General features: G+C 38.3%; 1 protein-coding gene across 1 annotated transcript; it reads right to left on the bottom strand.

Moving 5' to 3' along the window:
- Positions 1 to 22: 22 nt before the first annotated feature.
- On the bottom strand, positions 23 to 20,828 carry C15H2orf73 (chromosome 15 C2orf73 homolog). The gene is made up of 5 exons (XM_006174443.2): positions 19,489 to 20,828; positions 16,071 to 16,281; positions 9,869 to 10,022; positions 1,316 to 1,431; positions 23 to 486 (listed from the first exon to the last, which is right to left on the bottom strand). Exons 1-5 carry the CDS (start codon positions 19,512 to 19,514, stop codon positions 118 to 120), a joined length of 876 nt encoding a protein of 291 aa, XP_006174505.1. The 5' UTR covers positions 19,515 to 20,828; the 3' UTR covers positions 23 to 117.
- Between the last annotated feature and the right edge of the window lie 1,717 nt (positions 20,829 to 22,545).

Here is a 22,545-nt window from a genome sequence, read left to right as displayed (position 1 = left end):
TGTAAATCGTAATTTTTGAGGTTATTGATAACAGAAAAAGCAAATGTCAGGGCTTTTACGATGATCTTGAAATTTCTCTACATTCCAAGGATTATGTTTGTATCTGGAAAAGATAATTTATCCTGATTTGTCCTGACTTTTTATTGGTGGACTTAAAGGATCATGCCTGGTGAGAAGAGCATTTACTGCAGTTATTTGAAAGACGCCGGCAGTCCTCTCCCTTCTCTCAGGAGTTCTGGGGCATGCGTTGGCTGCCTCTCTGATGTCTGTTTCTGATAAGTGAGTTGTAGTCTCCAGCAACTCCTGGGAATTTTGTCTGGAGAGACCGGGTGAGATCATTTTGCTTTCCGCTGAGTTTCCTTTCTCTGTTTTTTTGGATTGTTCTGATGAGCATGACCCCAGAGCATTCAGTAATACCTGTGTTCCCTTAGGAACTGTTGGCCTACTCCCTGGTTTTATCTCTGTCTGCACAAAAACTCCATGTCGCTGGAAAGGAAAACAAAGCTGACATTAACCAGGGCTCACAAGTTGCTGGAAGATGCAGCTGTGAACTGAGTTCATGCATTAGCTCAGGTCCTGGTGAGACAGGCACTTATGTCTCTGTCTCTTCATTGGCTGTCACCTTAGTCCAAAACTGAAGACAGCAGCATAATAATTATTAGTGAACCTTTTAAACAAATTATAAACTAGAGTGCACCAGCAAATGGACAGGAAGGGAAAAACAGGAAGTCAGAGGAGCGGCATCTCATTATCTCTCATTCGCAATTTTTCTATCATTTGGATTGTGTAAAGCTATTTATATCAAATTTCATTTCTCTGTAAGTTGCTATGGATACAACAGAAACTACAGTTCATAGACCTAAGGATTTATGATTGCATCACAAATGTTCCAGCAACTAATAGTTGTTGTGAAATGTTATTATTAGCTATAGTGAAATATGAAAACAAACATCTGCAGTCGGAAAAAATCCAGCAATTGACTTACGTTTCTGTTTCAACTTATAAACCTTATGTTCTTCCCCCTGCCACACACATATGTAAACATATCAAAAATTTATCAGACTGATCTGATGTTACCTTAAGTGAATGATTTTAATAATTTGAACCAAATTCCAAAGACTGTGATCCAAAATTATGACATCACTCTTTAGTTTTGACCATGATATGTGGTTAAGATTTTATCCTCCTAATAACCATGTTAGTTTGTTTAAATAAACTTTGAGAAAGATGATTACCACTTGAAAAAACTTAAATTTCTACCATAAATCTATCCCATCATAAAGTATTAAATAATTGATTCTAAATACTGCCTCACCTTTCCCCGGATGGGCTCATTGGGTGATTTCCTGGCATCATATTGATGTATAAAAGAGATGCGTTCTATAAAACTCTTTTGAAGTTCTGCTGATGCATCAGGAGAGGCAAGTGGAACTAAAGAAAAAAAAAGAGCTTTTGTGAAGTCAGGATAAAAGTTAGATTTGTATATGGAAATGTAATCAGTATTCATAATATTTCTGCTTTGTCAAAAATGCTAATGAAACTAAAATTCTTTTAGGTATGCAAGGTTACTTAAACACATCTAAATAATATAATGGATTCATCATTCTTTCTCCATGTAAAGAATCAAATCAAAACAACCAAATTAGCTCCACATGTGGAATTGCTAGTAATTTTGAAAACTAACATTAATGCAATAATGGCTTTTAAAAATCTACTGTTCGATATGCTTCTTGTACATATACCAACCAAAGTATTAGGAAAGGCATAAGTACAATTTATTTGTCAACTTATTTTTTGACTCCTAGAAAGGCTTTGAGAAATGTATGCGCAAGTTGCTCCCAGCAAGCGCTGACAGATGAACTGGAAGACTCCAGGGCTGCTGCACTTAGAGCTGAACACATAATTCTTTTCATTTCCCATTGATGGAGGGTCTGAAAATTTGCAAGAATATTAAACCCCCTAAAATCCACTTTTAAATAATCTTTCAAACCGTGTCATAGGTATATAAGGGTTCACGATACTGGTCTCTCTCAGCTTAAAAATTCGAATCATTTTGAAAACTCACTTTAGTTTTGCTTTGAGCACACAAGGTTATGTAAGAAATCAGAGTAACTTCCAGTTTAGTGATACGAAATTCTGTCAAGGAAAAATTTAAAATGTCTCCCTTTTATAAAAAATGTAAACGTAGTACATTAAGTACACCTACCATATCTGTGGTATGATGACAAGAAACTGATGGCAGTGGTTATCGCAGGGGGAGGGAGTTAGCGGACTGGAGTATAGAGATGGGATTCGCTTTCACTGTTTATCCTGTTGTACCATTTGAATTTTGTACCGTATGCACATATTAACTATTAAAAAATTAATTTTTAAAAACCGTGCTTTTAAAATTAGGGAGGATATATAAGAAGGAAAAATGTTACTAAATTCACATTTATTAAGCATTCATGAATTCAATTCAATATTCAGACATTGATATAAACTAATTTTACTGGCAGGAATGATGAGTATTCAAACATTTGTATATTCCATGATAGGAAATGGCAGTCTTTTTCAGTGAGCTGAGAAAAATGCTAATTGATAACATTTTCTGGATTTCTAATTGAGATCAGATACTCAAAACTCATTTTCTACTTGATCATTAACCTGTTAGGATTTGCTAGCACACAAGAGAATGGCAGGTGCCAAAGACTTAACAAAAATTTGTGGACAACTACTACACTGAGAATATTCTAACCGTAACTTGTATTTTTCTACCAATTTGGAAAAGATTACCTGGTTTTGAGTGAAGGCCACCATGGTCCAGCTCACAGAATGTTAGTGTTTTCAGGAAAATAGTTTGATAGCTTTTTGAATAAAATGAAGCGGCTCTAAATTTAGGTGTTAATCAGGTGGGGTTAATGGAGTAACCAAAGCACGGGCTTTGGGATAAGATAGATATGTTTTCAAATTCCAGCTCTACCACATTTCCTAGATGTGTCACTTTGGACAAATCACTTCCTCTTCCTCTCTAAAGTGAGGATAATAGTAATTTGCTTCCAGAACGGTGAGCATTAAAGACAATGTTTATCAAGTCTCCAGGATGCTGGGTCAGATTAGAAAGGGGCTTCCAAGTTAGGCAAGGGGTGGAAGCGCTTTTGTATCCTGACAAAAGGGGAAACCACGGAAGCAGCGTGAAACTAATGAACTATCAAAAAAAACTGAGAAACCCGAAGGGTTTGGTGAACTGATATGAAGGGTTGGTGGCAGCATGGGCTGGAGGACAGGGAGATCAGATGTAGCCAGTAGAGAACAGGCTGGGGAGAGCTTTTAAAATCTGCTCTCAGCTTTTCCCCCACACTGCCTTGGGAAGACCATTACTTGCCTCAGGGCAACAGAAACTGGCAGCGATAGTCTAGCCATCTGTGGTCAACTTAGAAATATGGGAGCAGCACAGCAGTGCCTCCAGGGCAAGGAGCTGCTGAAAATGGATGCATGCGGCCCCCCTGGGGATTTCCTCCTCCGCCATTCCCCTAGCAACTGTCAGTGCTAGTGGACTAAAAACATCAAGAGATTGCCTTCTCTCGGTGATGCCTCTTTTTAGGAGTTTAAAAGGGAGAGGAATGGAGCCCTGACCAGAGGACTGGTCTAGAATAGTGACAACAAATGGAGACGGTCAGAACTGGTTCTGTGGGGCCCGACACTCTCCAGTCTAACGTTTTTTCCTTCCTTAAATTCATTGGGAGGCACCCAGGCCAGACCTTGGTGTTTAGCCTTTGCCCACACAGCGCTGATGATTCCTCTTGGGGAATATGACCTAAGATAAACTAGAGAGACACTGTAAAAGAAAGACAGCAAAGTTTAAAACATACGCTATGTGAAGCAGAGTTCTTAGAACCTGTGCTCCAAGAATTTAAACTAAGTATAACCGATACCTGCAAAGGTAAGATGGTGTTATTCATATAAAGCATGATCCTAGGAGTGAACGCCTCCTTCCATTTTGCACCTAGACCTCTCACTTGCCTCACTCTCCTACCAATCCTGCATGGTAGAGAAGAAAAAACTCACACCTAAATCACGTTATAGAGAAATTTAAGGTCACCCAAAACAAAGAAAAAATTCTAAATGTTTTCAAAGAGGAGTGATAGATTACTTACAGGGGAGTAAGAAAAAGATTTATATCAACTATCACAGCAACAATAATGGACACGTGATAACTGATGAATTTTTTGTACTGTTAAAGGGAAGAGAACTTGAAGTCTGGAATTTTTATATCCAACCAGATTGTCATTTAACTATGAGGCCAAAATATAAAATATTGGGAGGCAAAGAAGGCCTCAGAGTACTTCCCCATAAAACAAACCTGCTTCAAAAAATTCCTAGAGGAAGAACTCAAGTAAGAATAGAAGTAAATCAAGAAGGGTGCCTAAGGAAGCAAATAACAAAGTTTTTTGTTTTCTTAAAAAGACAAAGACTAAAGAACAGAAAAATAAGTAATATACCTATAGTAATTCAGAACTTAAATTCTACTGTCAACATATTAGTGGAGATTCTGGTGAATATTATAAAGAATGAAAAAAGTAGTATAATGGTTGCAAAGGAAAAGAAAAAACTGTCATTATTTGTAGGTAATATAATTACCTGAATAGAAAAACCACTAGAATCAATAAATGATGAGAACAAAGGTGTGTCAAGACAAGCAGATAAGTGTACAAAAATCAAAAGGATCTCCTATAATGAAAATAACCTTCTAGAAAACAAAATGAAAAATAAGATATAGTCCCTGTAGGAATAAAACTATACAGTACAAAGTTTCTAGAAATTAACGAATTCACAAGCCCTCTATAGAGAAAAAAAATTTAACTCTCTTAAAGACAAAAACAGAGCTGAATAGACTTTCTATTCTCTTAGATAGAATGGGACAGTATGTTACTGTAAAGGAGACAATTTTCCCTAAATTAATCCATAATGTCAACACAACCCAATCAAAATTCTAGCTGGATATTTTGAGAAATGTCATAAATTCCAAAGGTGAAATGGAAAAATAGAGGTCCATAAGTAGAGAGCTTAACTATGAGAAGGAAGCGCAAAGAATGGGGATTTTTTCTGTCAGATATTAAGACAAGCTAAAAATCTATATAATGAAAACATTTTAATTAACAATCCAAGAACTGAAAATTCACCTAAGGAATATCACAGAGAGCTCTGAGACAGACCTATTTATGTAGCGATCCCTAACATACAGTTGAGGTGGTTTCCCAAGTCAACAGGGCAAGTGTGGATTGTTTAGTAGATGGTATCCAGAAAACTTCTTCACTTCATGGAGAAAAATGGAACAGGTTCCATAAAGGTGGATTAAAGATATAATTATGCAAGGTAAAATTATAAAATCAAAAGAAAAAATGTAGAATATTTTTGTCACTGAAGGGTAGGAAAACTCATTTACACTATTTATATGTTTTTTAAGTTTTTGAGAAGGTTTTGATTGTCAAAGTTTTACGTTGTCTTTGTTATTTAAATCATTTAAGAGGAAAACATAATTAAATAGAAAAAACAGTTTAAAATGCTCATGGAATTTAACTGACTCTGTAACCTGAGTTAATCAAAGAACAAGTGAAAGTAATTAATCTAATGTTATACAATATTTAAAAATTAATAAGGCTTAAGTAAAATGTTTTTTAATTTATAATTTTAAAATTACAATATTAATTTAAATCATAAATAACTATAAATAACTTTCTATATACAAAGACCTCCTTAGAACATGAGAAACATATCACCTTCAAAAGATTAACAGCTGGACTGCTTGCAGACTTGACGGTAACAATAGAATCCATTTAACAATGGAATAGTATCTTCCAAATGTAAAAGGTTAAGTAAGTATGTATCCAGAATTTCATAGCCAGCTATAGTTTCATTCATTAAAGAGTGAGGGCAACTTCAAAACATTTTCAGACAAAGAAAGCTGAAGAGCTGGCTATTCCTAAACTCTCATGGAAATAACTATTGAAAGACATGGAAGTGGTCTGTTACATTGGTGGCCCGAGTGGCTCAGGCCTCCTAGTCCTCTCCTTGTGAATGTGAACTGGCCTTGTAATTAGCTTTAACCAATAGGATGCGGCACAGGTAACACTGAGCCGGTTCCAGGCATAAACCTTTGCAGGTTCTGTTTTCACACTCTTGGGAGCCCTGAGCTGCCATGTGAGAAGTCCAGCTACCTTGCTGGAGAAACCACATGGAGAGACCACATGAGAGAAGCCCAATCATTCCAGTGTCCTAGCTGAATCTAGTCCTCAGATGACCTGCTAAGTAAATTCAGCCATTCAAGTGCCCACCAGCAAGACCAGCCAAAGAACGACCCAGCTGAGCCCAGCCCAGGTTGCAGAATCATGAGCAAATAAAATGATTGTTGTCTTAAGCAATGAAATTTTGGAGTGGCTTGTTATGCAGATAACAAACAGAAATAGTTTAGAAGGAAGTCAATTAAATCAATTAAAGTGAATCATCTTTTATACAGTGATGTAGAACCTCACAGAACCTTAAAAATAATAACTTAAAAAAATTCTTCATGGAGACTAATAGAGAGGAAAGGTAATCTGAGCTATTATTATATAAAGAAATCCCCTACCCAGACATCATACCTACTAATAGTATAACTACCATGGTCATTTATGCAAATGGATGAGGTTTTTAAAGAAGCCCACAATAGTGAAGATCATCTAAGTGGGAAAACATCAAAGAAGATATTCAAGTTCTTAGTGGTTGCTCTACTTAAGAATTCAAATTGGACCCAAAATAATTACTTAAAAGAAGCCTTGTTAGATGAGGCTTACAAAAAATACGGCAAAGTCCATGAAGAATGTTTGAAATCCACTCTCTGTTTCTTGGAAACTTCATCTAATTAAAATAGGGATTTTCCAAACAAGGATACAACAAACAAGTTGGTGTCTAGCCATCTATATTTTATCAGCAAAGCCAGGATTTATTCAGACACACACTTGCTCCTCGTATTGATGAGAATTCAGCAGCTTTTACTTTGAGAAATTTTCTTAACTTTTTGTGTGTGTCTACTTAAAAAACATTCATCAGTATTATTTTTCTATTAGAAACTCCATTTTCTGAATACTATTTATTTTCATCTTATATGAAAAAGATTATTAATGAAAAAAGTACAGATTTCAAAATACAGTGAAAAAAAAGAAACTTGAACATAACTATATAGCAAGAAATCGTTATGTTACACCTTGGTACAAAAGAAGCAACACAAACTGAAACCCATTTTAGAAAAATATTTTTAGCACTGTATCTGAACTCACAATTTGAAAGAAGGTTGAAATATTAAGTAGTTGACAAATAGCCAAAGTTTCATTTGTGTGAGACAGCTCCCTCACAAATTAGATCAGCTTTTCCAATTTTATTATATAAAACCAAAAGTTTTATTATGTAAAACACTTATTCTTACGGGGACTCAGATATGATGGAGCATAGCCATTTGTTGAACTGACCATGGATGGCAGCCAGGAAATTGTGTGGTGGTACAAGACATAAAGGGCACTTTCATTATCAGCACAAGATGACATTGCTGAAATGCCAAAACTCAGGCGTAATTAAGTGGGCTGATGGAACAGAATGACTATGAGATGACTTTTGTTACTAATGCATGATTATATACACATTTTCTACCTCTATATGCATATATAGAGGTATAAAATCTGGCATATACAGACTAGCTTAGATACGTATTTTAATATGTTATATAAAATATTTTCTTTTAAAACTCATTCTCATCTAGTATCCAAACACCATCTAAAATATGAATAAATGGCTGGCCTATATTGTGATTATATATTCATTTAAATTACATTATGACTTTAAATAATCTGTTGAATAATATGCAATTATCATTAAATTAATCAATGCACATTTGTTGTATCTGGGCATTGCTGTAGGACCTGGAATATAATAATGATCACGGCAATGAGAAATACCAATAAAAGAACAGAGAGAGAAATGAAGGAGAAAGAGGAGGAGGAGAAAGGGAGAGAGGGAAGGGATAGAAGGGGAGGGAGAAGGGAGACCTCCATGCCAAGTTTCCAAAGCTAGATTCCAACCCAACAACTAACTTAGTACAAGGCAATAATTAACAATAGAAATAGCTACCATTTGTTGTCTACTATGTATGAAGCATGGTGGTAGGCAACTGACATGTTATTTCATTTGTTTCTCAAAACAATCCTACAAAATAAGAATTATTACTCCCACTTCATAAACTGAGTAAAACAAGATGATGAAATTTAAGTCATGGGCCCAGAATCAAACAACTCTAACTGCTGATCTCATATTAAATTCCAAGGGGAGGTAGTGTTGATGGTGATTTCCAGTTAAACATTGCAAATTCAACATGTGTATTGCCTCAAAGTCTCTCCCCCAGCCCCAGTACAGTGATAGTAAAGAAAGGAAGGGGCTTAAAGCCTTAAGGGAAAAAGAGAACTAAATGCGAGCAGAGCCGTTAACAAATTTGGAAGCTGGAAAGCTGATGGAATGAGCTGCAGCTGACTTGAGTAGAGCACAGAAAACTGGAAGCTAAGTGCTTGTGGAGGAGAAGGTGGGATGGAAATCAAGCCAATTCATGGCAGATCTCAGGGATTGGAGGCATCAGACACCTCTGAGGCAGGGAGCATGGGTTGTGGGACCAGTTGAAGCTGTAAACTGAAGACTGGGAGACTCCCAGATTTTCTGTCTCCCACTCCAGGCAACGGCTTGGAGGATTCCTCTATGGGAAGATTGACAGACCTACAGACACTGATTTGGGGGCTTCCCTTATGAAATGGCTGGGCCCTGCCTGATCATCCTAGAACAAAGTCTTAACTCTCTTGTCTCATCTTCCACCGCTTCCCGTATTGAACTAGAGAAGAAACAACTGCTCCTTATAAGGAAGTACTGGGACTTGATTGGTTAGTTAACAAAAAGTCAGTTAAAGCAAAGAATCATAGAAATTATATATACCAGACTTAGATATTTTAATCAGTTCATTCACCAAATTTTTATTGGAGTGCCAAGCATTTTCCTTGAGGAAGTATCTGTTGGTTGGAATTCCACTTTGTATTTCTTGCACAAACCACATCCCTAAATGCATCCTTTTCAGTTGCTGTGTCTTTGACACAGAATGGAAATTTAAAGATGCGTCTGAAGGAAAATGAGTACAGAGTCCTTCAAGATTTTAAAAAATTCTCTCTAACTCGTCTTTGATAGTTATTTTACCCTCATCTAATCAGCATGTTTAAAGTTAGTGTTTTGTGAGATACCAGTCATGTGAGATGATCTTCTGAAAAAGGGTGAAATTGTGAATATTGGGGAAACAGCATTCTTTATTCTTCTTCTTGGAAATTCATTATGCTTATGCTTAGAATAGGGTTTTAAGAGTTCTGTAGAAAAACACCATTTACCTTTATAGATTCGGTTTTTGCCAAACTTATTTGACTTTCCCTGTTTCTTTGAGTAGTATCTATAATCATCATAAAAACTAGTGTCCCTCAAAGTGCACTTTGAGAAATACTGCCCTACAGTGTGCCTACTATCTTAACAGGAACAGTTTCTAAGGTTTCCTGGCAATAATGAGCAGAATGCTACTAAATTTCTGACTTGGAGGCTGGTGTTATCAATGATTATTACAATTTTTATTATATTCTACAGAACATGTTTGAAACTAAGTTGTCCACCAGGACCTGATAAAGAACAAACTTGACAAGGGCTGCACTTGCTGCATGTATATTTTCAATGCCTGTAGAGGACTAACTTTCTTAGGAGGTGCCAGCACATCTAATACATCTTAATTTGATCGCAGTAACCTGAAACCATGGAGAAGAGGTTTTACCACTGCTAACATTACCTATTCCACAAGAAGGCTTTTGCAACTTGCTGTATTTGATTGGCGAAACCAATGGACATGTTGGTTTTTGAAAGTCACTCCTCTGGGTGCTCTTAGTGTCATAAGGTGTTTGGAAGGGGTTTTCCAGTCCTTTACTATGTGACCACCAGTCACCCTTTATAGGGGAAAAAAAAAAGGAAACAAAATTGGATATGGTAGGACATTTTCATGTGCTGCTTGATCTCTATGAGTGTTCAGTTATTTGATTCAACAAGTTATTGGATTTTCTAGTACTAAAATAGACTTCTGAAATCTAAGAATAAATACATTTTCACAAAAACTATTTCTTAAGAAGTACCTAAAAATGCATTACCATATATTTTTAGCTAAAATACAGCTGCTAAATTGTTAAACTACCTTCTATCAACAGATAGAGTGGTAAAAAATCAACAAAATAGTTATGTTTCTATATTTTGTACTCTAATTTTTATATATATGTATACACACGTATGCATATGTATATAGTATACATGATTTACTCTAAAAATTATGTTCTATACTTTTCATTACGGCAATATAAATAATGTGCTATCATCTAAGATGGTGGTTTTCAAAGCTTTTAGTCCGTGACCCACACGATGAAATACATTTTATGTCACCTAAGAGCACACACGCATACACGTATGTGAAACTAGAAGTTTCACCAAACAATACTCTAGACATACAGTGCACTTGGCTATTCTTCTATTCTATTATATTGCTTTTCTCATCTATTTCATTTCATAATACTGATTGCAGCCCACATTGATTTATAATTCACTAATGACTTAGTTTGAAAAACTTTGTTCTAAGCAGAAATATCTCTAATGTTACTGAATTTTTGATAATAAAAGCTGACCTCAGTATGACTGTTTGGTCTCTTAGAAGTTGAGAAAGCCCTGACGGGAATTGTTACTCGTTTTAATGCTGACTAAATTTTTTTTTTTTTAATCTGGTTGATTGGGTAGAAGAGAATCTTGGGGGAAAGGCAACTGTGACACCTAGGAGTTCTTGGATATTTTAGAGAATGAAAGTAACCTTGGGTATATTCAAACACCCACCTGGGGCTTTAAGGAAAGAGATCAGCCTTTTTAAAAAGTCAACTATGATTGCACAGTCAGAGACTTTAAAATATGATTCAAAGGGGACAAATATAAGATTCTAATAAGTTAAATACTGGCAGTACAATTGAAGCTACATTGATATAAAAAGGAGGCATTTAAAGAAACATATGTGGTTGCATAGGGAGTTGGCTTTCAAATGAGCTTAGTTTCTAAAGAGACAAGTATGTATAAATGAGGTGCATAATTTAAAAAAAATTATTTAATGGGAGTTAGCTTGTCAGGAGATTGTCTAGAATCTTAGAAGAAATTCATGAAATATACCAACGGCAGCAAAAATAGAGTATTCTGGGGAAAAAAATTCTGTTGTAGCAAGAAATCAAAGAAAGGCTTAGAATTTGGAGAAGTGTACATTGTTTACAGCTGAAAGTCTGAGCTATTCAACTTTTGGTTCTTTGTTAAGGGAAATTATCTTCAAACTGAAAAAGATGAGAAGAACATGGGAAAAAGAAGAAACTAAGTCCTGAATAGTTGAAGACAGAGTCAGACCTCACTTTGCAACTTGAAATGAGAGCCACTTTTCTAGGCAAATGACAAGCTGGAACCAGGGGTAAAAATGAGTAAGTTTGCAGAGGACAAAGAAATTTAGGAACTAGGGAATTTTGGAGAATAGGAGAGATGGACCAATGCCTCATTTTTCAGAATGGGCTAGAAGGTGAATTGCAAAAGTAAGACTCCTGGATGTAGATCCTAGGAATTCTAGAACAGATCACTAAACAGATGGTGTCTTCTCTCTCTGGCTCAGAATAGTCACGCCTTACTGTTTCAGAGTGCCTGCTTCTTGTAGCTCTTCTCGACTCCGGGGTGACAAGAGCGCTTATATGCCCCAAGGTCTAGGCCTTCTCTCTCCTGTTCTCATCACAATTCTACGAGGTACACCCACTTTACAGATGAGAAAACTGCTGGGAGATTACGGTGCATCACCAGTGGGTAGCAGAGCTGCCACAATTCAGGCCCCCACCTCTCTGTGCACACCTCTAATGGCCGTGCTACATTGTTATACAGCAAATCTGCTGTGGAAGGCAAAGCCAGATAAGCACAAACTTTTTTAAATAATTTCAAAAGTAAAAATAAAGAGGCTTGAAGTAAGTACCCTAACAAAGATGTTCTACAGTGAGGTTTTAAGGCGTACTCTTTACATTTCTTCTTTTGTTGATCAGGACTTATTTTGCTAACACCCAAGTTACTGCAGAAGTGACTCTGAAGTAAGTTAACCACCGTATCTGGCAGTCTCAATTTTTTTCTTAAACAGGAGCGTACTACCAAAAGCTGCCCTTAAAACAGAGATAATAATTCACCTTTCAAGAAGACTTGAACTTAGAATGCTACCAAAGTGGTCTCTTTGGTTTCACATATATGTATAAAGGAAATAATGAACAGTTTATCCTGAAGTGGGATTAAAGACTTTAAGACCCTTATAGCTGGTGAGTGTTCTGATTGGTGTTGTAAATTGGATGAATCTTCACTTCAGTAGAATGAAATCCTACAGTTCCAAAAATGTTGTTTTTAACTTTTCTATTTGTGGATAGTCTGCCCTGCGTCTGAGAAGTCTGGTTCCTTCCTGGAAGAGTGAGGGTGCAGGCGAGCCCATGCACATGTGCATGCCTTTCTGGTCCAAGCATTTGCTCAGAGAGACTGTAAGACTAAAGATAAAGGTACAGGCTTGTTTTTTTCTTTACCTCACACCGACAGGAAAACCAAGAATAAAAATTGACTGCTCTGTATACTGTCACTTACATTGGATTGTGAGTGGTTGATGTGGAGTTACTTATGATGAAATAAACCAAACTGGGAAAAGTCCTCTATGAGATTGCTTTGTCCAGGCACTGGGGGTCAGACCACATCATGCAGATTGTGGAGGCGGTTTTGCCTAAAGAGAGAATTGTTCCCAGGTCAAAACTTTGGACCCAGAGAAAGGACGACGTCCTCCCTTCCAGCCCAAGGCCTATCTCTTTTCCTGCCCCAGGATGACTGCCATTGGGGCTCCATGGTAGGGAGATGCCTGGAGATTCCTGATGACAAGTGTCCCTGTAACCCCCGGCTGCTGGAAGGCTTAAGAGCTATTGTATTGTGAGCCTCTTGGCCATGTTTGGAAACCACTGTGAGGCAGTCTCTATGGTATACTCTGTCATCCCTATGTCTTCAGAAACTGCATCAGTAAACATTACTTATTTCCATTCTTTGGGAAGTTAAGAGAGAATACAGGCGGAACACAGTAAAAGCATCCTGGAGAAACAGTAAGAGAATGCACGCGGTAAGCCAGGCTCCACAGCAGTCTGGCCAGGATGGCTGCTGCTGCTGCTGCTGCTGGTGGTGGTGATCAGTGGAACACAAAATGATGCTTTAGGAATTTCTAAGGAAATACGGACTTTTGACAATACCTTACAAGTAGATAATCATATTAGTAGAGCACAGTGGCTTTAAAAAAATTTATAGTGTTATCGCAAACCCTAGAGTTACATTGTATCTCTATCCATCTCCATTTTGTTGTGGTCACCAGAAGCAATGCTTAAAAATTGCTTTTTAAGCAATTTGTAATGTCCCCAATTACAGTTATTCCTGAATTATGTTCTCTGGGACACTGGTTCTGCAGCATATTAAAAAGATGTTTTGCAAAAGAGGTTTCCATAGTTAAATACATTTGAGAAATATTGAGATAAGCAAGTTAAACCATTTTATCACAGGATTTCTCAGAACCTTTATATACTAACGTGATTGTGATACTCTGAGAAGGGGTATAAAAGTACAGCTTTTCCAAAACATATTTGACTTTGGAACTTTACTGAGCACATAGGCAAGGGCTAGTGCTCCAAAAAATACACTCTGGAAAACACTGACCTAATATAATCTTTTTTGAAATATCAATTATTCACCAATGTTTAAAAATACAAGACAACCAAATTAGTTTTCATTGGAAATGACTGGGCAAAAGCTCCTTTTAACTTTTTCTAGCACCACCAATTTTATGTCCCTATGTAGAACTGTATAATTGATTATTTCATTAAAGAATCTTGCCAGTAAATAAAATCAACCAATCTGGTATTTTAAAGAATATATGTCAATTTAAATATTTAGGCAACTTTATTTTCTTTTCTCTTAAAGCCAGTATTACTATAAACCAGTTAATTGTTTTTCAACCAAGCTAAGCCTTTAAAAAGAAAACTGTCATCTTAAATAAAAGAACGAAGGTTACAAATACGTGAAATGAGCATTCTTTATTACTCCTTAGGTACTTGGAAATGAATACATTTAGGGGTTTTTTGGTGGTGGTGGTGGCGGTGGTTTGTTGTTGTTTTTTAAATATGAACATTCCCTTTACTCCACACCCAAAGCAAACACTGAACTTTGTGCTGCATCTTTGGTCTTTGTCACTCCTCGTTCATATCCACTATCAACCTCACTCAGCTATCCTCTTTAAGGTCTCTGACTCACGTAGCTTTCAGCACTAATAAAGATTCTACTACCACTGTGACCTAGTCTGGCTGTTAGCAGCTCCTAACGCTTTTGTTCATTTATTTTATTCAAGACACCTACAAACTAAGAGCAAGAGAAAATTAGATGGATTAATTCTTAAATTTATTTATGTTTCGTATTTCTATTCTCAAACCAGCTTTTCCTGATTGTCTCCAAGGTAAGGAAGGGTTCAGGTAACAGTCTGGTTTAAATTCAGCCCTGAACTAGAACTCAGGAGAGACATTCACAGACTCTTGTAAGAAATATCAGAACTTCACTAACCTGGATTACTGTATCAGATTTATTTCCCCAGAGGCCTGGTCTATCAATGTCTTTTAAATCCCAAATAATTGTTTATAAAACAAAACAACCTTAAGTAAGCCCTTGTAAGGGTTTACTACATGATACTAAAACACATTTGACTATAGGAATTCCTGCCCTGCAAAGATCTCACATTCACACAGTGCCCTGGTGTGCCATCTCTTTTATGATGAGAACAGCCAACGTTATCAGTGTAAGGAGAGCTCACTAAAAGCAACTCCATTTAAATGTGAAGTTAAATCACAGCTACATCTAATCTTACATGGCAGAGGAACTCTGCAGCTGTGATTAAGTTAACTGCTAAGAGGAGGTTATCCTGGATTATTTGGGTGGTCCCAATGTCACCAGAAGGGTCCTCAGAAGGAGGAGGCAGGAAAGTCAGTCACAGATGTGAAGGTGCTATGTTGCTGGCTTTGAAGGCGATAGCAAGGAATGAAGGCAACTTAGAAGCTGGAAAGGACAAGGAAATGGATTCTTCCTTAGAGCCTCCTGAAGGAACCAGCTCTGCCAATAGCCAATGAGATTGATTTTGAACTTCTGAGCTTCAGAACTGTTGAGAATAAATTTGTGTTGCTTTAAACCAGTGTTTAAGTTTGTGGTAATTTGTAACAGCAGCAACAGGAAACTAATCAAATAGATTATACCCCAACAAACCTGGTTTAAAAAAAAGATAATGGAATATATTTAGTATGGTAGTGAATAAAAGTGTGATTTGGCTAAACTACAGTGCCGGGTCAGAAACATGTCTGTGACACTTGCTTACTATGTGAATAATCTCAGGTATGTTAATGTACTACTTTGGAGCATGTTATCATCTGTAAAATATTTCCTAGAATAACTCCTAGAAATTGTTGTGCAGATTAAAGGGTGTAATTTATATAAAACACTTAGCTCGTTTCTAACACTTCATATACTTTCAGTAAGTGGTAGTTATTATAGGAAGTACCTGAATTACTGAGTATCATGGGAAATTTTTGTTAGAATGTGTCACAAATACAATATTATACAAGAGATTTCTTCAGTAACCCCCTCCCCAGCCCCCAAGCACTGCTGACTATAATCTGACCCAACCTAAAAAACCAACTATTTGAATTCCTTCCCTAAATATATTGTTTGTTTGCAAAGATTATCTGCGAGAATAGTTCCAGGTTACTGCTTTTAACTGCTGAATTATAAAAAGTATTAGTCTGAGATATGCCACATCCTTTAAGTAGTCTGTGACAAAATTAGACTGTGAAACAGCTTTTGAATCTAAATCTATATTTGTATTTAATGAACATCCATCCAACCTGATCTTCTGGCTCTTTTTTTGGATCTATGTAGGGAACCGGTTCATTGCATGTTCTTGCGTTTGTGTTAATGAACTTAGCATAATATACACGTCCTCTCCCGACACATGGTTTTGACTGTTGTACACTTTTTCCAGGTTTTTTTTCATGTTTGAGTTCTTCTTTTTTTTCAGTTACATACACTATACCAGCATCTTCTATTTTATGCTGTCTGAAAAACAAAATTAAATAGTATATCATTTATCCGAATGAGCATTTCAGTGATGAGTCATAATTACATAAGATAAGATTTAAATATATTTCAAGTGTTGAGACAATTTAGGCTTTAATAATAACTACTACGGGCTTGTGCAGTTAAAATGTGGGAGGGTATCATTCAAAATCATATAAAAGATATAGAGATTTGTGTTAATAATGATTATTCATTACAATATACCAATGCCGTGTACAGACTCATTTGCTTGGAGTCATGAGTTGTGCTTTGATCCTGCTCACAAATCCTGTTTACAGTATTTATTCATGTGCCTAAGATACATGCTAATCATAACTCATCTTCTTTAAAAGTTACTCAGTAAATTTAGCCATCTGGACCAAGAAAACTAATTTTAAAGCCTCACCTGGCAAACTTAAAAAAGCTACTAAGTGACCACTATTATTTCTTTTCAGGAAAAGCGCACCATGCAGACATAGAACAACTAATTCAATCTCCACACTTTTTGCTTCTAATTACTACACTGGAACAAAAATAAAAATTACTGTATTTTTTAAATGTTAAAAATATTTTGAGAGAAACAATTTATAAAAATTTTCTCCTTTTAAATAAGGAGTAATAGACATTATAAAAGGCACTATTAGGAAAATTTCACATACTTGAAAAATAAAGGTAAGAACAAAATACTTGAATTTGGATACTTTTCATGTAGACATTTAAGAAAAATCAAAGCCCTGACCCAGGGGAGTAGCTAAGACTCCAAATTTATATAGAGAGAGTGAGTAGGTCTGTTAAGCCTTGTCCGTGGCCCTATCTTAGTTCAAACTAAAGCCAGGTCCGTCTCTTCTGCCATGTCATTTTTCAACTAAAACCCTCCAGTGACTTTCCATTGTATTTGCTATGAAACACTTCCTCCTCATCTAAGGGCCTGTGTGACCCCGCTCCAGCTAATCTCTTCAACCACACTCCAGCCTCTTCTCCAGCCAGCCTACCTGCCTTCTTTCAGTTCCTGGAACACACAGCCTCCTCTCCCCTCAGGGCACCTGCGAGCTACGTTCCCTCTGCCCCCACTACTTTTCCCCAGCTCCCTGCACAGCGGCCTTATTATCATCAAGGTCTCAGCTGAAAAGTCATCGCCTCAAAGCTTTTGCTAGATTTCCCCCTCCCCATCCATGTAGACTCTATTTTAGAACTCTGTTCATTTCTTTCCTAACACGAACCAGAATTTATAATTTATGAACCTAGTTTTTTGTTTACTTGTTCTAGTAAGCACTCCAAATACCCTTTACTAGCCAGTAAGTTCCATGAAGGTGAAGATCAGGTTTCATTTATCCTTAGGTACCCAGCACCCGGACAAGCATCCTGTGCATTGCAGGTAAATACGATTTATATATTTCGGGTGAACCTCCTGGACTTGTTTTTCACTCTGGCTTTGTTTTAGCTGTACACCCCTAACCCTCACTCCAACTCACACACAACATTCCACACCCTTGATTCTAGTTCCCTGCATCCCAGCAAAAATTGCTCTCTGTGAAGAATTTGGAAAAAATGATTACTAGTAACTTGTAAATTACTTTGAAGGCTTTTTCTATTACCTTTCCAGGGATGTATTTATTTAAAGGCCATAACTGATTCATCGTTGTAAACTTCTGGCATCAGTTTTTTCCACCTGTTTCTCATAGTTGTAACCCAGCAACACACTTACACTGGAATCAGGTCCTTAAGGAAAGGACTGACTATTTGCTTGCATACTGGTGCATTCATTTGATTAAACATCTGTGGTGTGAGTGGCCACAGACTGACTCATAAATGGGAAATATATGGTTCTGTAGTAATCTTTTAGTAGAAGGAAAGCACAGTTAAAAATACTAGTTGGGCTATGAAGTAAGTTGGACCTGGGTTGGAATCCTAGCTCTGTCATTTACTATCTGCCATTTACTATTTACAATCCTTTGCATGATATAGGCAATAATGCCTATTGTGAGACGTGAGAATAACATTAAATAATTCGTTCTTTAAATATTTATTGAGTTATGTACCCAGTGCTGTTTGAGGCACTGAAGATAATGGAGTAACAAAATAAACAAAAATTTCTGCCCTCACAGAGCTTACATTCTAGTGGGGGAAGGCAGATGAGAAATAAAAGAAAAAGTAAAATATACAGTCTATTAGATGGTTTTAAGTGCTAAGGACAAAAATAAAGCAGGGAATGGGGGAAAGAAGCGCTCGTATATGGGAGGTAGATGGCATTTTTAGGTATGGTGGAGGCTGCGCTGTGAAGGTGGCAACTGAAAAAAGACAGGAAAGAGGGGAGATTGCTAAGTGGTATTTGAGGAAGAGCGTTGGAGCGGAGTGACCAGTAACTGCCAAAGCTTTGCAGCAGAAGCACCTGACCATACCGTGATTTAGGGTCCATCAGAATCACCTGGAGGCCTTTTAAACTCCAATTAGCGTGCCCTTCTCCTAGAGTTTCTCCTGTGGTATGTATGTGGTGGGGCTAATTTGCATTTCTAATAAGTTCCCAGGTGATGCTGATGCTGCTCTGGAGACCGCACTTTGAAAATCACTGCGGAAGTAGCAAGGAGGCGTGCGTGCTCGCGTAGAGCCCTGGCAGACGGAGGCAAGGAGCAGACAAGGCCAAGTACAGCAAAGCGGCACGTTGCGTAGGCCCCATAGGCCATCCTAGGAGCCTTAGCTTTTCCTCGGCAATGGCTACGGGAGAACAGTGGTCCAACTTTATGCTGTAAAAAGACCACTCAGACGGCTGCGTTGAGGAGGCTGCAGAGCAGCAGAGGGGCCCAGACTATCGCAGTATCCAGGTAAGAGACGCTTGTTGTTGGGCTAGGGTGGGAATGATAGTGGAAGTGATGAATCATGGTGGATTCTGCATATATTTTAAAGGTAAAGCCTACAGAATTTGCTTCTAAATTCGATGTGGGGTGTGGGAAGGCATGGATGATTCAAAGTGACGTCAAGAATTTTAGGCCAAGCAATGCCTGTAAGGTGCCCAATACACAGTAGGTGGCCAGTAAACAGTGCGTTTAAAAAAGCATTATAAGCGTTCAAGACTAGAAATGAGAGGTAGGACTAGGGGTTGGGGGAGAGGAAAAGACCTGAAGACCCACCCCTCGGGTCTCGATTAACCCTCCCCGAAGGAGGAAAACATTCTTCGGAAGGGGAAATAGAGAACCAAACCCCTGCACTTACTGCTGCTTATCCTCCTTTCCCTCCATGGGCTCCTACGGCCTGACACGAGGCAATGAGGAGCCTCACGGGAAGACGAGGGACTAAGCTCTGCCAGGAAAGGGGTGCGCGGAGCGCCGCGACTGTGACTCGTGCGTTGCTAAGCGACAGCAGGCTCTGGGCACCAGGCCTCGGAAAGCGGCTTGGGGCGGGACCGCGAGCGCGCAGGCGCAGGAACCAGTAACGGGGTCCGCTCCGCAGTTAGCGGGCGCGGCTACGCGGCGGGGTGGGGCGGCTGGCTGGGTCTCCCGGCGTCCTTCCCGGACCAGCCACGGGCTGGACACCGTGCGCCTGAACTTGGCCTTCCCGTATCGGGCTGGGCGGGGTATTTATCAGGGCTCACACTGTCCTTGGGGATCAGCAAGGGCCGGTTCCGGAACCGCTCCCGCGGCCCTTGGCCCCGGTGCCGGGGGCTGCGCAGTTCGCATCCCTGCATCGCCCGCCTTCCAGAGCCCGGCAGGACGCCGCCCTGCGTTGCCTGCGTCTGCCGGGGCTGGCTCCAGAAGTGCGGGCAGGCAGGAGAGAAACTTGTTTTTCGGTGAACCATTAAACATTGTGCAAGTCATGATTTGCTGAACCCGGACTGCATAGTCTTTTTGCATGAGAAGGCTTGGCTGTCGCTGTTCTCCATGATTTCTGACACATCCTCCTTCCCCAGCTTGGCAGCGAGCGTTAAAATAAAACGAGAACCCTCACCTTCCTGCAAATGAGGCTCCCTGCGGTGTGTGCATCTGCTCCAGCCTGAGCGGGGTTCAGAATCGGGTGGAGGGAACTGGAGGCTCTAGCGGCAGGTTGGGGCTTGTACTTGTAGCGCTTATCCAAAAAGAGCAAGCTCCTGGGAAAAGCAGTTGATGACTTGTGTCCACCTTCTGGCCCTGGAATTTCTTACCTCATTTCACCATTGCTTCCCAATTTCCACTTCCAGAGCCAAATGTCTCTGGCATCTGTTACGGTAACTCATGAATTTCCCTGGATAATGGGGAGAGAAAATTCCTTATTGAGTCGAATTCTGCAATGTATCGGGCTATGCATGTGCTTCTGTTTTGTAACCCAGAGTCAGTCTTTGTGTTTACGTTTATCTGGAGAATTGTGGGAGATAAGAGGTTGGTCCTAGGATTCATTGAACATATTCGAGTTTAAGTCCTATGAGGAAGAGTATATGAATAGAAGTTTGATACCTAGTTACCCAGATATCTGAGTGTGGACCTTGCTGGTAAAAAGAATGCAATGTGTGTGAATGTGTTACGTGTATGTGTGCTTGGGGAGTAAGGAGTGGATTGGTAAATAAATATGGAGTGAGTTGAAAACCCCCAAAGCGGGAGAATTAACATTAATTGAAGCTCCTCCTTGGGAGCCGGGCATTTGCCCTGCACTGTATTAAATGCCACATACTTACCTGATTTTATCCTAACGATCAAACTGTGATTAGGAGCATAGTCAGTGTTTAAATCCTGGTTCCACCACTGAGTAGCTGTTTCAGTAGGGCAAATGTTTTAACCTCTCTGAGCCTCAGTTTCGTCCTCCACAAAATGGAAAATAGTATCTAAGGGTGTTGCGAAGCGTAGATGATTTAACACAGGCGGAGCACGGAGAGGAGTGCCAAACGCATAGTAAGTCCTTGGTTATTAGTTATTACTTTTATTGAGTAGTTTGATCTGCATATGCTATCAGACATCTTAAGGCTTTCGAATTTCTATTCAACCCTCACCAATCTCTTCAAGCTCCTAGAACCCCTCACCCTCGGGGACAATCTAGCTGCTTGATAGGGAAAGATGCGGAATTTTCTCAACTTCCTCCCTCTCAAAATAACATATTCATCTGCATCCATACAGGCTGACAGTTGTTTGATTTTGAGTTGTATAGTATTAGTCTAAAATGGAAATGTTTTTATGTGAATCTCTTTCCAACTGTTAAGCAGTTTGTGTATGTATAGATTTATTAAGGAATATAAGACACATTTTAAAAAAGTGTGCCTACCACAGGGAAGTCACAATCTAGTTATGAATACAGGAAAAAATTGTGAACAGCAATAATATATGACAGCATTTTTAAAAATTGAAGTATAGTCAATTTACGATGTCATATTAATTTCTGATGTACAGCATAGTGATTCATTTAACATATATGTGTATTCCATTTCATATTCTTTTTCATTATAGGCCATTATAAGGTACTGAATATAATTCCCTGTGCTATACAGTAGGACCTTGTTGTCTATTTTATATATAGTAGTTAATATCTACAAATCCTGAACTCCAAATTTATCCCTCCCCATCCCCTTTCCCCCCTGATAACCATAAGTTTGTTTTCTGTGTCTCTGTTTTGTAAATAAGTTCATTTGTGTCCATTTAAATTTTTTAAATTTATTTTTTAAAAATAGCATTATATAACTGATAGTCACAAATGTTAAATTTCAATACTGATAAAAATACAGCATTATAAAAATGTGCCAATGGTTTATTGTCGGAACATCCTCTGCAGGGCACTGCTAATAATATGGATTTTTATAACAACTATTGACTTTTTAATGTAGAAAAAGCACTAGACTGCTATTAGTTTTTCTACTACTAACTAGCTAGTCTGACCGAGCAGAGACACTCCCTGCTGTGGAGTCTCACTTGTAAAGAGAGGTAGTCAGATTAGATCATCTTTATGATCCCTTCCAACTGTAAAATTCGGTGATTCTGTTGGAAAATTTATGTCTGAAAATCAGTGAACACACAGGCCTAAATAATACATGTAATTTTCTCATTTGTGTTAGGTAATTTGGATACTTGTCCACACAGAATAATTCAAAGTAGTGTACTAATATTGTGCAAGTTAAAAATACCAGCGCTATTTGAGCTAGAACACCATATGTGAGGAGAAACAATAGGATGGAAATTGCTCATCCAAAGTGTTAGAGATGCAGAAAATTGTCAACACTTTTTTTCGAACCATAGGAAAATGCCAAAAATAATGAAGGTGCAGTTGTATAACCTGAAAGGCAAGCTGAGGTTCAGGGAAATCCAGCTTCTTCTC

Source organism: Camelus ferus, chromosome 15 (genome assembly GCF_009834535.1).
Source record: "Camelus ferus isolate YT-003-E chromosome 15, BCGSAC_Cfer_1.0, whole genome shotgun sequence".
In the NCBI taxonomy this organism is placed as follows: domain Eukaryota; kingdom Metazoa; phylum Chordata; class Mammalia; order Artiodactyla; family Camelidae; genus Camelus; species Camelus ferus.
This window is presented reverse-complemented; position numbering and strand designations above follow the sequence as displayed.

What these genes read in the sequence shown, in the direction of transcription:
- C15H2orf73 (XM_006174443.2), bottom strand. Translation starts at nt 19,514, where the DNA reads ATGGAGGGAAAGGAGGATAAGCAGCA. An exon ending in AAAAAGAGCCAGAAGATCAG is followed by an intron (nt 10,023 to 16,070) that starts GTTGGATGGATG and finishes TCCCCTATAAAG; the next exon opens with GGTGACTGGTGGTCACATAG. An exon ending in ATGAGCCCATCCGGGGAAAG is followed by an intron (nt 487 to 1,315) that starts GTGAGGCAGTAT and finishes TTTCCTTTCCAG; the next exon opens with CGACATGGAGTTTTTGTGCA.